The following is a 14938-nucleotide window of genomic DNA, read 5'->3' as shown; positions in this document are numbered from 1 at the left end:
GCCTATAGTTAGTGTTTAGTAAACCTCTAGCTGGTGTTGGTAAATCTCTAGGTAGTGTGAACTCTAGTGTGTTAGAGTCGCTCCTGTAGTTTCTTGTGCTGGCCCCCCCTTTTTCCCCTCTTTTTTCTCTTTTGTACATGGTGCAGCATCCTCTGCCGGTGGCAAAGAGCATCTCTGAATGCACAACACCGGAACCTGCAGCGTGGGAGTGAGAGGGGCAGGGTAACGGCCCGATCAGGCGGGGGAGAAGGTTTTTCCCTCAAGACTCCTCTCCCTGGCCCTGGCCCTTCTCAACCTTTCCCTGACCCTGCACCTAACCTGGGGCTTGCTGATTGGGCCGGAGCTTCGGGAGCTGCGTGCTGGCCTGCGGTCCCCACCCCCGGTCATCCCGTTGCTGCTTCCACCTGCCTGCTGTGCTGTTGACGTCCCTGACCCACCAGTCTGGCCCTCGGCAGGAGGGTCCCCCCTTATGAGCCTGGTCCTGCTCAAGGTTTCTTCCCTCCTAAAGGGGAGTTTTTCCTTGCCACTGTTTGGCTTAAGGTTTTTCTCCCACTATGGGAGTTTTTACCTGCCATTGTTTATGTAATAACTGCTCGGGGGTTTATGTTCTGGGTCTCTGGAAAGCGTCTAGAGACAACTTTTGTTGTAATAGACGCTATAAAAAGTTCTTTGTGTGCGGAAATAAAACCTGTTATTTGTTGGTATGCTTGCATTTAGTAGACAGAACTCACGTGTGTGAAGCAGGAGACTGATGCAGCCAGAGACGTTTCCTTCTCCAAGTAGGTGCCCCAGTCAAAACCAGCAGATCCTACGGAGCCAACAGTAGGAATCATTAACTTTGAGTAAGAACTTATTTTTTACATACATCTATGTTAAACAGCCTCTACAATCAGGAAGAAATGCAACAAATACCAGTGAAGGACACATCACTGCAAGTCACTCAGCACACAGGCTGAAAACTTTATCCAGTCGCTCTGATAATCACAAAAATCTGTTTCTGTCTTTTTATTGCACGCAAACTGGAATTGACAAAAAGATTAAAAAAGCAGCTAAATTATTCTGAGGAGACCTGTGGATTTATATTTTATTTGTGGAAAACTATATGCAACCACAAATGCACATGCTCAGAAATTTCTCTTCAGTACGTTTCTCAACATTCGTTCTTGTCTCCATTTGTGTTTTTGTGAAATCTCATCAGTTGCAAACAAACTACTGTCCCTATCGAAGTCTAGACAATTATGATCTTGGATGGGCTCTTGCCCATTTTTAATCAAAGATACATCGAGTGGAGGCTTAACCAGATTGGAGACGACAAAAGTATCTTAAAATGCAGATTGCACCGACAATCAGGAGAGACGGCGGAAGATAAAGGTCCCAATTGAAAGCTACAATTTTGAAATACTACTGTTGTCTGCTGTAAAGTAGCTCTTCTTGTTTCAAATTTGAGGATGCTTTTTCAAGATAATATTCCTCCAATGTTTTCAGAGATGTATGCAGACCCTTTCACGGCTTACATCACGATGAGTTAACGCAAGTAGCTGGAGGCAAAACAGAGGAAGCCTGAATGACAATATGAATATTCGCCGCTGTTTAGTAGGCTATATAAAAGTTTTAAGATGTCATCCTGTGTTGTTGGGTGCCAGAATGATAAGAAATACCGCTAATGTCTCCAAATTAAATTTTTACAGCATTTCTGCCACAACTCCCCATCAACAACAAGAAAAAAAATACAGAAAATAACTTTGGTTAAAGGCAATAAAAGACTGGAGAGAAACAATCATCAAAAGTGCTTGTGTGTGCACTTCAAATCAGGTATGTTTTAAAAAAATACATTTACTGTTATGTGTATTACATAGCATGCGGTGGTTATCGTGCCCATCTCACCACAAACTAGATCAGTAATAGGGTAATGATTAAATCATTCCTCCACTGAGTGGTAGTGTACAGGTTGGCTAATCTGTGTTTGTTCATTTAATTTATTAACACTCACGGTCCCACTGATCAAGTGATGTTAGGTCTTCAGACTAAGCCAATGGAGCAAATTTACAAGTATTATTTTCATCCATAACTTTCAAAACTATTTAACTGAGGGCTGCTAACGCTGCACCAAGGTTATGGTGAACGCTTCCAGCTAAGCCCCGCCCACCAAAATACATCATACTGTTTACTAACAAGAAAGGAGTCATATATAATAAATATAATAACCTAGTAAGTACCCAAGTCCAGACCTGGCATCCATGCAATTTTAAACTCCAAGTGTTGTCTGCATGTCAAAGTGGGAGTGGTAACAGTGGTGGGCTTGGGTCTGGAGGACTCAGGTTCAAGCAACTTCGGCGGTATATTTGGTGTGGTATATTTTGGCAACCAAAATATACCACTTTGGGTGGGCAAGGCCCTTAACCCTAATTGCTCCCTGGGCGTCCGGAATAAAAGGCAGTCCACTGCTACTAGTCTAACTAATGATGGGTTAAAAGCAGAGGACAAATGTCAGTGTGTTTCCATGTATACTGACCAATAAAGGGATTATTAAAATAAAGCCTCTACTATGAGATAGTATGTGATTGTATGTTTTTGCAATAGACTTTCTAACACGCTGAAGTGAGTTTTGAACCATGTGGTTTGTGGTGAGTGTCTTTACCTTCGACTCCTATTACGGCTTTGTTGACTTTATGCAACACAAAAGATTTTTTTGAAGGAGGCCTTCCCTGAGGAAACAAAAAGAGAAAATGGTCAGATCTCCATTTTTTTATAGTTCAAACTGCACAAGGGAAGAGGAAATCGCTAACAATTGATTAAAAGCTGTCTACGGTGAAAGCTCTTTTGGGAGTTTGGCAAGTTTTAGGTTTAGAATAGGTTAATCATGATAACTACTGTTGCCTTATCAACATGCTGCCCCAGACTCGGTACAATATTTATTTATTTATTTATTTCAGATCCCCATTAGTTTCTGCCTCAGCAGCAACTAATCTTCCTGGGGTCCAACAGTACAAATATACACTAATCCGGCGACCGGTTTGTGTGCGCCGCCATCTTGCGGCGGCGCCATAGCTGCGGTGGCCACCGCAGCGCTGTTATTGCCACCGCAGCGCTGTTATTGCAACCTGACGCTCTACACAGCATCATGAATAGCTGGATTGATGATGTTAGACAGTGGCCTCCCATAACTAATGAAGGTATCTTAAATTAATGCTGATGTTAATTTATAAATAATGATTTGTTTGAGCGATAAGCAGGAAAGAATAGAGGAATAGGGAGATAAGGGAGTGTATGATTAAACACTGTGCTGACGTTAGAAAGCGAGCAGCGCGACATTTAATCATTATGGAAAGGCTACGTGATTAAAAAAAAAAAAAAAACAACACCACCTGTTTATGTTTTGTTTTATTTTAGGTATCCAAGAATATTTTATTGATCGCCTGGCGTCCGATGACCAAAAAAAACGCAACTACAGGTCTCTAATTGAAGGGCAGAACTATCTCAGCTCCGGATGGGTCGGGCAAATTCTGCACCGCCATTTAGATGACAATCGTGTCATTTTGAGGGGATCAGTGAGATACTCGCAGTCCATCCACTGTCACCATGATGTGGATGTAACAGTGAGAAGGGAGGATGGCCAAGTTGTGCAAGTTAGTTGTGACTGCATGGCGAGCAGAGGGCGCTGCTGCAGCCACACCGCAGCTCTCCTCTACAAGGTGAGGGAGGCTGTCAGGCAGGATCTGACTGGGATGTCTTGCACGGACCAGCTGTGTGCATGGAATAAGTCAACATGGAAAAATGTGGTACCAGACACAGTAGAAAACATGCAGGGTCCTTCTGAAGCACCCAATAAAAGTTTAAAAGTAGCATCAGAAAGATTCATGAATGATGCACAAGTCATACATCATCTTACCTCACCTGAGATGGCTGGCTTGGCCAGAATCCCTGGAACTATTTTAAATCACCTGTTAACTGCCACGCCACAGATGAGTGCGAGAGACTAATTAACTTCCCAAAGATCATAAACATTGTGCTGAGCAAAAATGCAAACTCTGCAATTTAGTGTTTGAAAAATATGTAAAATGTGATAAAGATATGAGGGATCACATCAAAGAAAAAACAAAGGGCCAGAATTGTCATTTCTGGCAAGACCAAAGAAAAATTAGAATAACAAGTAGCGAAGCATCAAAAGTGCCAAAGAAAAGAGACCCAGTCAATTGGATTGAAAGAAAACTAAATGGCAAGTTCATTGGAAACGAAGCAACTAAATATGGTCAAACATGTGAGCCTTTGGCCAGAAAATGGTTGGAGGATAACACAGGGCAAACAGTGGAGACTACAGGTCTCATTGTGGATGAGGAAGAGAACTGGCTCGGTGCCAGCCTCGACGGACTCATAGACTCAGAGATAATACTGGAGATTAAGTGTCCTACACAGAAAAAATTGGAGGCACACAATGGCAGCCTGGTACAAATGATCCAATCAAATAAATATGATGTAAGACACATCAATGGATCATATGTTCTGAGAGAGGCTGGACTGGGTTACTACTGTCAAGTACAAGTTGAAATGCATTGTGCAAAGAAAACAAAATGCAAATTCTTGGTATGGAGCCCCACTGAACACATCATTGTGGATGTTCCTTACAACAGGGAGTGGACAAAGGAAAAAATCTCCCACCTGAGGAAGGTTTACTTTGAACATGTCCTACCAGCAATAGCTACAAGAATAACACACGGGGTAATGAAAGTTTGTGGACTCAAGTAGTTTTATTCTGACTTTATAGAGGACAACAGTGAATACAGAGCTGTAATTACAATGTTAATTGAATTGGAGGAAAAAAGGAAAACAATCTGTAAGAAAATGAACTAAGAAAAATATACTGTGAGAACAAGGACAAAATGATTGTAAGCAAAATGACAAATATTACTTTTGAAACAAGAACAAATGAAGTATGACAACTGTCACTTAACGTATCTATGGAACACAGTTGTTGGTTCAATCTTAGTTCACTTATTCCTACATTTTTTATGGTTTTATTGGAAAACGTTGACAAAGGTGTTCAGAAATGTTACATGTTCATTTAACTTTTTACAAAATACAGCTGATATTAAACATTACATACATTACATGTAGTGTGCTCATCTTTTCTCCCAATGACCTGTGGAGAATACTGTACATCAGTCTTAGTTTTCCTCAATATCCTCTGCAATGTCCCACAAATATCCGTCTCCCTCTTGCTCATCAATATCTTTACCTTCATCTATTTCCAAGTCCTTGTCTTCCTGAGTTTCCCCCCCGAATCAACTCAGGTTGCAGGTTACACAGGCCTGCACAAATACTAACAATATCATCAACATGTTTTACCCTACCAGGGATTACATTACTCAAAATTTTGAAACATTTTAACCTTCTAATTGCACGTTCAACATGGATTCTGACATTGGCCAGGCGGCGCGTTTCTGTAACTTGATGCTCTGGGAGTTCTTTACAGCCACGTGTAAATGCTGGAAGAGCCAAAGTTACTCCTGGAGGCAGTTCATCCGTGATTGTAAATCCATGATCTGCCAAAATCTGATCACCGGGAATCAAATGGTCAACAAAACCACAGTTCTTTGTGATAAAAGTATCACTGGCTCTACCACCGAACAGTTTTGACACAAACATCACATAACCATTGGGGGCTATGCAATATAGAATTTTGTAGGTGTTATGATGTTTGTAGTTCCTGTAGGTTTGTGATCGTTTCCTGAGGTTCTTCGGCCTTTGTACAAATATTTCTGTGCAGTCTATGATGCATGTCGCTTTTGGATAGTTTTCACTAAAACACTGAGGTCTTATTCTTTTCAGAGTATCTCTAGGCAGCCAAGCAATAACTTTTTCTCTCATGAACTTTGCAAGTACTGGTCTCCACATTGTGAAGATCTCACAGGCTGTGCTCCTGCTTATCCCAAACCGTTTACCCAAGTCTGTAAACATCAAACCAAGACGAAGCCTCATTAAAACTAATAATAGTTGTTCATGGACTGGCAACTTCATAATTTTTGGCTGTGGGAGAAAAGCAATGATGGTGTACAAAAGTTGCCAAAAACTGTCAATACCTAGGCCAGTGAAAAACTTTGAGCCTCTGTCATCCAGATCATAAGCTGACACTGAAGGTGCAGGATCAGTTTGTGTAGCACTGTCTTTTGTTGTCTTGAAGGAACAATAGTTATGATCTGTAGTATCTGGACACTGAATGCCAACATCACATTTCTGCAGAGGTTGAGGGTTTACCAAATTGGTGACATTAATTTCAGCTCCAGAATCCATTCCTTCATGTTCGTCATGTGATGTGTTGTCTGTTACGGGCTCATGACGTCTTCTCTTTGGGGGTGGTCTTCCAGATGACAGCGCTGCTTTCTGAGGAAGCACATGGAAACAGAAAAAATCTTTGAAAAACAGTAAAATACAAAAACCAACATATTGGAGAGCAAATCAATTGGAATCTCTTCTTAAATTTTATATTGTGGAGGCAATTAATAAAACTGTTAGTTATTCAGAGAAAAATTTACACAAAAAACTTACACAATATCCCATATGCAATGAAGGGTATGGGTGTTCCTTCGTTGGTCTGCCATCAGGGAAGTGTATTCCACACACCTTGAGAGTGGGAGAGAATGATGAGGAGTGGCCACATATAGTTATTATGTAAAATATTGGTCACGACATTACTGCAGTGACCAAAATAACAAAAAACATAATTAATATACTCTTTAAATAAATAATTTCAGCATCAGTTATCATCATTTTCATATCGATCATTTTAAATGTAATTCATTTCATTATTGATCAGATAGGAACAAACAAAAAAAACAACAACACTAAACCCAACTATTAGAAAAATGTCAGACCAGATATCAGATAATCAGCTGATAATCACTGGACTTACAGTCGACAGCATGTTGACGCATGTAACTATAATTTACTTTTACTTGTGCTTTACTTTACTACTTAGTAAGTATTAGTAAAGTAAAAAAATAAAAATACAAAACGTGTAATAGTGAAATGTCAATGTCACTCAATGAGATTGTCATTTAAGTTAAAGTACACAGGGCTTAGCCACAAATTACTCAAACCTAAAGTATTTTTATGCAACAATTGTCAGAGGAATGATTATTGATGCATGAATGATTATTGGTGTGTTACATGTATTCGTTACTGTGGCTGGTAAATGTAAAGCAGTTTTTTACGAGTATTTATTCCTATGTAGTTTATTTCGGGCAAGCACCCAAGACACTGTACAGTGAGTGAAACTGCATCCCGTTCTACTCTGAACATGAGAGTAACTTCAGACAAGGAAAAGTGCAATGTAGTCCTCCAAGCCTGACTGCACTAACATAAACACGCCTGACATGACAGCAGTAACGTTATGGCGACTTACTGAGTGAACGATTACTCTTAACTTTTAATCATGTTTTGCACTATTACATCAGTGTTTTGTGAAACACGTAGTTCTTACACTTTGTCATTCTCACTTTCATTCAAGTGAAGCTGCTATGTAAACACCGGCGCCCCATGGCTAATGTTAAGCTAAGCGCTCTAACATTAATGTTAGACTATTTTAACTGTAACCTAAGGTGTTGGGGTTCATATATTGATATTAAGACACCCGTCTGTGGCAGGCATCAGTATGTTCCATGCACTGTGACAAACTTGGACTGAAAGTCGTGAACACCGGCTCGGAAACTGATTTCTGAGTTGCACAGGATTAGCGTTGTTAGCATTAGCGTTACATGGCTAGCGAGTAACGGTTAAAGTTAGCTGTGACAATGACAATTTGTAAATACTTACCGTACTGTTTTTATTGGGGACAAAGTCCTTTCTGTGGATGTTTTTTATCCACCTCTGGCGAACACCTTGGTCCTCGGCACGACCAGGAAATCTGTGCAATCCGTATGGTCTGGCACAAGCACAGTCTTCGTTCAGTAACGGACTGTGTGTTTTGCATAAATTCTTTTTCCAAATTTGTAGTTTACCACTACTGTTTGAACAGCCAAGAACGGCACAAGTCCTCCCCGAATTCCGAGACATTTTGAACTTCGAGCACTCTTCTTCTTCTTCTTCTTCTCTCAGTTTATTGGCGGATCGCAAGCAACTTTCAGGTGCATACCGCCACCTACTGTACAAGAGTGTGTGAAATTATTTCATTTAGTCCGGTTTAAATTCTGTTTATCAGCCTAGTGTTTTTTAGGAAATGAATTAGTGCCTTTCTGGTGATTTCAACCCCCTCTCCCTCTGTTCCCAGTATCCCCTTCAAATTCCACTCACGTCCTGCCTCTCTCACTTTTTCCTGTAGCCTTTCTCTTTCTATTTTATACCTGTTACAGTGCATTAGGATATGTTCACCGTTTTCTTTTATTCCACAGTTCTCACATTTATCACTATCCCTTTTTCCCATTACATGCAAGGTGCCATTTAGTCCTGTGTGGTCCAGTCTGAGTCTTGTTATAACTGTTTCCTCCCTTCTGTTCCTTTCAGTATAATTTTGTTATTATAGTCTTTTGTATTTTGCGATATCCCTGTCCTTTCTGATCTTCCTCCCACCTTTTCTGCCATATTTCCATTCCTTTCTTTTTAATTATTGCTTTACCTTCTCCTTTTCCTAGTGGAACTGGTAATGTTATTTCCTTATGTAGAGCCATTTTTGCTAGTTTATCAGCACCCTCGTTCCCTGTTACTCCCTCATGTGCTGGTACCCAACAGAACATCTATGCCACATCTGTGTAATCTTAATAAACTGTGAGAAATATCGATGAGTAAGTCTTCTCTGCACGTTGTTGTTGATTTTATACTTTCTAATACCGCTATTGAGTCTGTGCATACCACCACCTTATCAGGACACTTCGAGCACCACACTTTTGGGGACCGTTTTATTCAAAAGCGCTGAATTACAAATAGAGCCTAGCAGGGAGCCGCCACCGCAGTAATAGCGGCCGCTCGACTTCCGGTTTTTGCTGGATTTGTGTATACATTTCTATAAAACTTTTACAGTACAATATAAAATGTTAGTTAAACAGACAAAAACAAATAAAAACTAAAGATAATAATAAGCAGAAAACAATGAAAAAAAATAAAATGAATTTTCCTAAATGAAAAAAAACGAAAATGAAAAAAAAATAAAAAATAAAACTCAATTAAAATCAATAAGCTAAAGCCATTAGACACAAACTAAAACAACTTTTGAACTTCCTTTCTTAGTCTCCCCTTGAAGCCAACTCTGCCACTAGTTGAAATAAGATGTTCTGGAAGTATATTCCAGTAAGTAACTGCCCTGTATAATTCTCTGTACTTACTGTTCTTTTTAGGGCATCGGTTTTAGGTTTGGGGCAGGGTGAAATGACCTCTTAAGACCTTTTCCTGTCAATGATTACAGAGTTACCATTACCTTTGTTTCAAAGATGAGACCCTTAATTATATAGAAGATTTAGAGAGTTAACAGAATCTTAAAGATATTTTAATTATCCTTAAAAAACAAACAAAACCGCCCAACAAATTCAATGTGCATTGGTCTCATGTAACACCTTCACTGTTGCTGTGTACACACACACACACACACACACACACACACACACACACACACACACACACACACACACACACACACACACACACACACACACACACACACACACACACACACACACACACACACACACACACACACACACACACACACACACACACACACACACACACGAGATTGACAGACGGATCGGTGCAGCGTCCGCAGTTATGCGGTCGATGTACCGGACCGTCGTGGTGAAGAAGGAGCAGAGTCGAAAGGCGAAGCTCTCGATTTACCGGTCAATCTACGCCCCTACCCTCACCTATGGTCATGAACTCTCTCTGGGTTGTGACCGAAAGGACAAGATCGCGGATACAAGCGGCCGAGATGAGTTTCCTCCGCAGGGTGGCTGGACGCTCCCTTAGAGAGAGGGTGAGGAGTTCGGTCACCCGGGAGGAGCTCGGAGTCGAACCGCTGCTCCTCCACATTGAGAGGAGTCAGCTGAGGTGGCTTGGGCATCTGTACCGGATCCTCCTGGACGCCTCCCTAGGGAGGTGTTCCAGGCATGTCCCACCGGGAGGAGACCTCGGGGAAGACCCAGGACACGCTGGAGAGACTATGTCTCTCGGCTGGCCTGGGAACGCCTCGGACTCCCCCCGGAAGAGCTGGAGGAAGTGTCTGGGGTGAGGGAAGTCTGGGCATCCCTGCTGAGGCGGCTGCCCCCGCGACCCGGGAACGGATAAGCGGCGGACGATATATATATATATATATATATAAATAAGAGTACGAAAGAACATAAATGTGTCTAGAAATTAAGAGTTCAGTCAAAAGCGACGACCTGAATTTACAAGAGAAATACACAAGTTTCATATTCCTGCGCTTACAATAGTGAAAAGTCTCCTTGGATTAACTTTGTTTTAGAGAGAAACTAAAATTTAAAACCTCATGAAGAGTTTTTTTTTTTTTTTTTCCCCCCCATCTCTTTTACAACTCATGGTCCTTTCCAAATATATATATAAAAAATTTGTATTTCTTAAAACAGGTAACAATACAGGTGTGCAAAAAAGAAATGCATACAGGTACAGGACAAGAGGGGGCGCTAGAAAACCAAGAAAACAGTACAACAACAAAAATATTCTTCTCGTTTAGGCTTTTTCCTTTAAAGAGCATATTGCAGGTTGGAGACCCCTGTGAATCAATGTGTAGGAAAATAATGTAGGAACTGAATTTTCATTGAAATACGCATAAATATATACTACAGTGACCTCTGGAGTTGTTTTTGTGAGAGCACCTGTGGAACAAACTGTCAGCTCCTTTAAATCAGGCCTAAAAACATTACCGTTTACTGAAGCATACTCTTAAATTAAATACTTACCAGCTGTACTCTACTCCCCTTACTTTTGAACAACTTTTTCTTTTTATTATTTTACCTCTTTTATCATTTTATTTGTTATTTACTGATTAATTGTGTCTTGCCGCTTTTAATGTTTATGTAAAGCACTTCGAATTACCTTGTGTAGAATTGTGCTTTACAAATAAACTTGCCTTGCCAGTAAAAAATTAACCTCTTGTCTTTCTCTCTTTGGTATTATGTTTTTGATGTTCTAGGTTGTTTGAACCTGACACATATATATAGTATGCATACATATGACGCTCTTGGACACTTTGGGTACATGCTGATTTAACCAAAACAAATAAGAGATGTTTCACTAAAGGCCAATATTCATAATATATAATGAAATAAACAAACGACAAGACTCAGTCTCACATCCCCTGTTGGAGGTAGTAAACAAAAGTCAAGCTTCTTTAAAAAGGAAAAAGTCACCAAGTTGTAACTAGACTTCAGGGTTCTAATGTTAACCAACTTAGGTTACCAATTATGCCATCTCATATGTAAACCATACAGTATATTAGCAAAATGCATTGCTAACGTTAGCTAACGTTAGCCATTATGCCTTATAAGCTGAGGGTGTTTACAAGCTAGCTAAGTTGCCTTACAGCAATGAACCATGGATCTATTATATTACTGGATGTAAGACCGCAAAACAGCCGCCATTCATTTCAATGGAAGTTGCTCGCCTGGCGCATACGCCGAAAAAGTTCCTGACTTCCAGGTTTACTTCCGTGTTAAGGGGCCCATAGAGCATGCGCAGTTGAGTCACCTCCCATGATGCTCTGGGGCCTCCCATCATGCCCCGGGGCAATGACGCGAGTATTAATATTATGTATTAATGAATGTATAGTATTACATATATTAATAATGTATTAATAATATAATACATCCATCATGGAGTGCACGGACACAGCCGTGACGTCACGCCCAGAAAGAGACTGAAGTGAAGTCCCGCCTCTTCACCTGTACAAAACGCACCCAGGCACGAAAGAGAGCCCCGCTCTTTTTCCTGTTAGGAAAACGGTGGGCCCTATGTCCTGACAGGTTGGAGTTTGTGCAACCAGCACAAACACAATAATTGACCATGACGATGATGATAAATAAATGCAATACTACCGAAAACAGACCAACTCACTAGACACGACCGCTCACTCACTCCTACCTACGACTGCGCAGTAAGATGGGGCAGAGCTGTGGAGACGTCTCCCTCCTGCTACGTCATATGATGCGGTGTTCGAAAAAAAGAGGGTTTTTAGTAGGAATGGGCGATATTTTACCGTTCACGATATACCGTCAAAAAAATTCCCCACGGTAAGAATTTGTCATCTCGCGGTAAAAACGATAAATTCCCGTTGATGACGTTTTTGTGTAAAGTCAGATTTATGGTTCTGTGTTAAATCCACGCACAACGTACAGGAAGGAAGGAAGGAAGATATGAGCCTGAAAGAAAGAAAGAAATATATGAGCCTGAAAAAAGAAAGAAAGAAATATATGAGCCTGAAAAAAGAAAGAAAGAAAGATATGAGCCTGAAAGAAAGAAAGAAAGATATGAGCCTGAAAAAAGAAAGAAAGAAAGAAAGAAAGAAAGAAAGAAAGAAAGAATCTGGGAGATCTGAGTCATTCCAGTTTTGCAGTACAGGTGTAACTCATTTAATTGGTTTTCATCAATTCAATATAATTGGTGTAGTTTAGTAGCATTTAGTATTCTTTTAGAGCAGTGATTTGGGGGGTCCAAAGACTGAATGTGGTGATAGATTTATAGTTACAAAGGTGGAGTTGAATTGGTATTTTTTTTATCGTCATCGGGATAAATGCCAGAAATTATCTTGATACATTTCTTAGTCCACACCGCCCATCCCTAGTTTTTAGGAGCTTTGCTAAAATCAGCCACTTTTTCCTCTGAATACGTGCCCTTATGTCTTGTAAAACATATTAAATCCTACATTAACTTCTCACATAGTCATTTTCACATAAGGTCAGGAATAATTTTTGAAAAAACCCTAACCTGCAATGTGCTCTTTAATCACTTGATTGGGAAGTGTTTGTCCCTGCGGTCTCCAGCACTCACCAGCGGGTCCAGGTGGTCTCCTCCCCCTGCCTGTGAGGCGGGACTGCGGGAGAAGGGGATCGGCACCGCGGTGTTTTGCAGGAGCGGCCCGCGGCGACTCGCGTTGTAGTCGTCGGGGTGGAAATGCTTCTGGCACACGAACAGATTTCTGAGGACGTGCAGGGGGGTGTTTACATCCAGGTTCAGGACGGACAGCCATAGACTCAGTCGCTCCGGGTCGCTGAGGGGGAACCGGTGCAGCAACACGTGGGCGCGTTTGGTGGAGGAGCACCTGCTGACGCAGCAGGAGTAGTAACCCATCCGGACGAACCTCCGGGACCGTTCAGGACGAAGCAAGCAGAACCGGACAGCGTGCAAGGATTTAAAGTCCGGCGCGGTCCAGCCTCCTCTTCTTCTGCTACCTTTTTTTTCCCTGCAGCCTGGATGCGTGATTTATAGAGAATACTGCCGCCTTGTGGTCACTATTAAGCAGAGGTGGAAAAAGTACTGAAAAATAGTAATTGAGTAAAAGTATCTTTACTCTGCTTAAATCCTACTCAAAGTAAAAGTAAAAGTACTCATCTAAAAATTTACTCGAGTAAAAGTACAAAAGTACTTCATTTAAAATGTAATTTGAGTAAAAGTTACTTTCAGTTATTTAATGCAAAAAAAAGGATGAGTCACGAATCAAAGTAATCAACTTCGAGGCATATTAAAGTACACATCCACACTTGTTCGAGTACATTTTTTTAGATGTTGATGTCTTGAAGGCTGAAAGCTCCGCTCTGCCGGGCAGGCACATTTTACACTGCATTATAATGTTGTTGCCTTTTGTGCGTTTGAACGCGAATAAGTCTTCCAAGTTTGGCCAAGGGTTTTTGTTGTTTTCGTGGCTGGTTTCTGCCCGCATTTAATTTTTTCACCATAAATTTTGTACTCAGTAACGTGAGGGGGTTCAAATGTAGCAAAGTAAAATACTTGGGTCAAAATGTACTCGAGTAAAAGTAAAAATTACTTATTTCAAAAACTACTTAGAAAATTACAAATTACTCCTAAAAAGTACTCAATTACAGTAACGTGAGTAAATGTACTTTGTTACTTTCCACCCCTGCTATTAAGCCTGAATTATGGTCCGCGTTAAATCGACGCAGAGCCTACGCCGTATGGTACGCCGTAGGCTCTGCGTTGGAACGCGGAACCATAAATCAGCCTTTACACATGACGACGGGGGCAGTAAGGGGGACAACAGATTTTTGGTATTTTTATGATTTATTAATTTTTGCTTTAAAAGTAATATAATCCTCTAATTTTTTTGAAACTGTCCAAGTCTGAAAATATGTAATTCAGATTTGCAAGCTACTGTGACACCACAGATCCAGATGTGATTATGTTCTCATCTCACATTTTGTTGGTGTCAGAAATGTGTTTTGGAAGCATTTTGTTGTAATTTACTGTACATTTTTTATTATTTTTATTTTTTTAGTAAATCCCACAATGGGGAAATATTATTCTCTGCATTTAAGGAGGAAGAGAGGAAGAGACTGGACAAGGTGGTGAGGAAAGCCGGCTCTGTCCTGGGCTGCAGTCTGGACCGGGTGGAGGTGGTGGGGGAGAGGAGGATGGGGGCTAAGCTGTCCTCCATCATGGACAATGTCTCCCACCCCCTTCATGAGACTGTCAGAGCTCCATCAGTGACCGGCTTCGTCACCCACGATCAGAGGTGGACAGAGTACTCGACCCCAGTACTTGAGTAAGAGTACAAATACTACTGGTCAAAATTTACTCCGTTACAAGTAAAAGTAGCTCAGTCAAAATATTACTCGAGTAAGAGTAGAAAAGTACTTGCTTTTAAAGGTACTTAAGTATCCAAAAGTAAATGCTTTTAAATTTACTTTAAGTAAAAGTAAGAGTAAGAGTACATTTCTTATTTTCCACATCAGTAAATTACTATATTTTTTCTAAATTCATTTAAGGA

General features: G+C 40.7%; 2 protein-coding genes across 4 annotated transcripts in view; both read right to left on the bottom strand.

The window, feature by feature from the left end:
• l3mbtl2 (L3MBTL histone methyl-lysine binding protein 2) overlaps positions 1-14938 on the bottom strand; it is a 29168-nt gene that overhangs the window by 9486 nt on the left and 4744 nt on the right. Inside the window, exons 1-3 of one of the 2 annotated variants that reach the window (XM_061708977.1) lie at positions 12985-13370; positions 2639-2705; positions 732-808 (exon numbers count right to left, since the gene is read on the bottom strand). In XM_061708977.1, the coding sequence (XP_061564961.1) occupies positions 732-808; positions 2639-2705; positions 12985-13284 (444 nt within the window). In that variant the 5' untranslated portion in view covers positions 13285-13370. Of the gene's footprint in view, positions 1-731; positions 809-2638; positions 2706-12984; positions 13371-14938 lie in introns of those variants that run through there. The other variant, XM_061708976.1, reaches the window with a different exon arrangement.
• Positions 4737-9038, bottom strand: LOC133419652 (uncharacterized). 2 transcript variants are annotated; one of them, XM_061708982.1, is made up of 4 exons: positions 7810-9038; positions 6544-6618; positions 6078-6378; positions 4737-5945 (listed from the first exon to the last, which is right to left on the bottom strand). In XM_061708982.1, the coding sequence occupies exons 1-4, from the start codon at positions 8047-8049 to the stop codon at positions 5236-5238; spliced, it is 1326 nt and encodes a 441-aa protein (XP_061564966.1). In that variant the 5' UTR covers positions 8050-9038; the 3' UTR covers positions 4737-5235. The 2 variants fall into 2 exon arrangements, with proteins under 2 accessions (XP_061564966.1, XP_061564965.1); XM_061708981.1 differs by having other exon boundaries at positions 4737-6378.

Source organism: Cololabis saira, chromosome 19 (assembly GCF_033807715.1).
Source record: "Cololabis saira isolate AMF1-May2022 chromosome 19, fColSai1.1, whole genome shotgun sequence".
NCBI lineage: Eukaryota > Metazoa > Chordata > Actinopteri > Beloniformes > Belonidae > Cololabis > Cololabis saira.
This window is presented reverse-complemented; position numbering and strand designations above follow the sequence as displayed.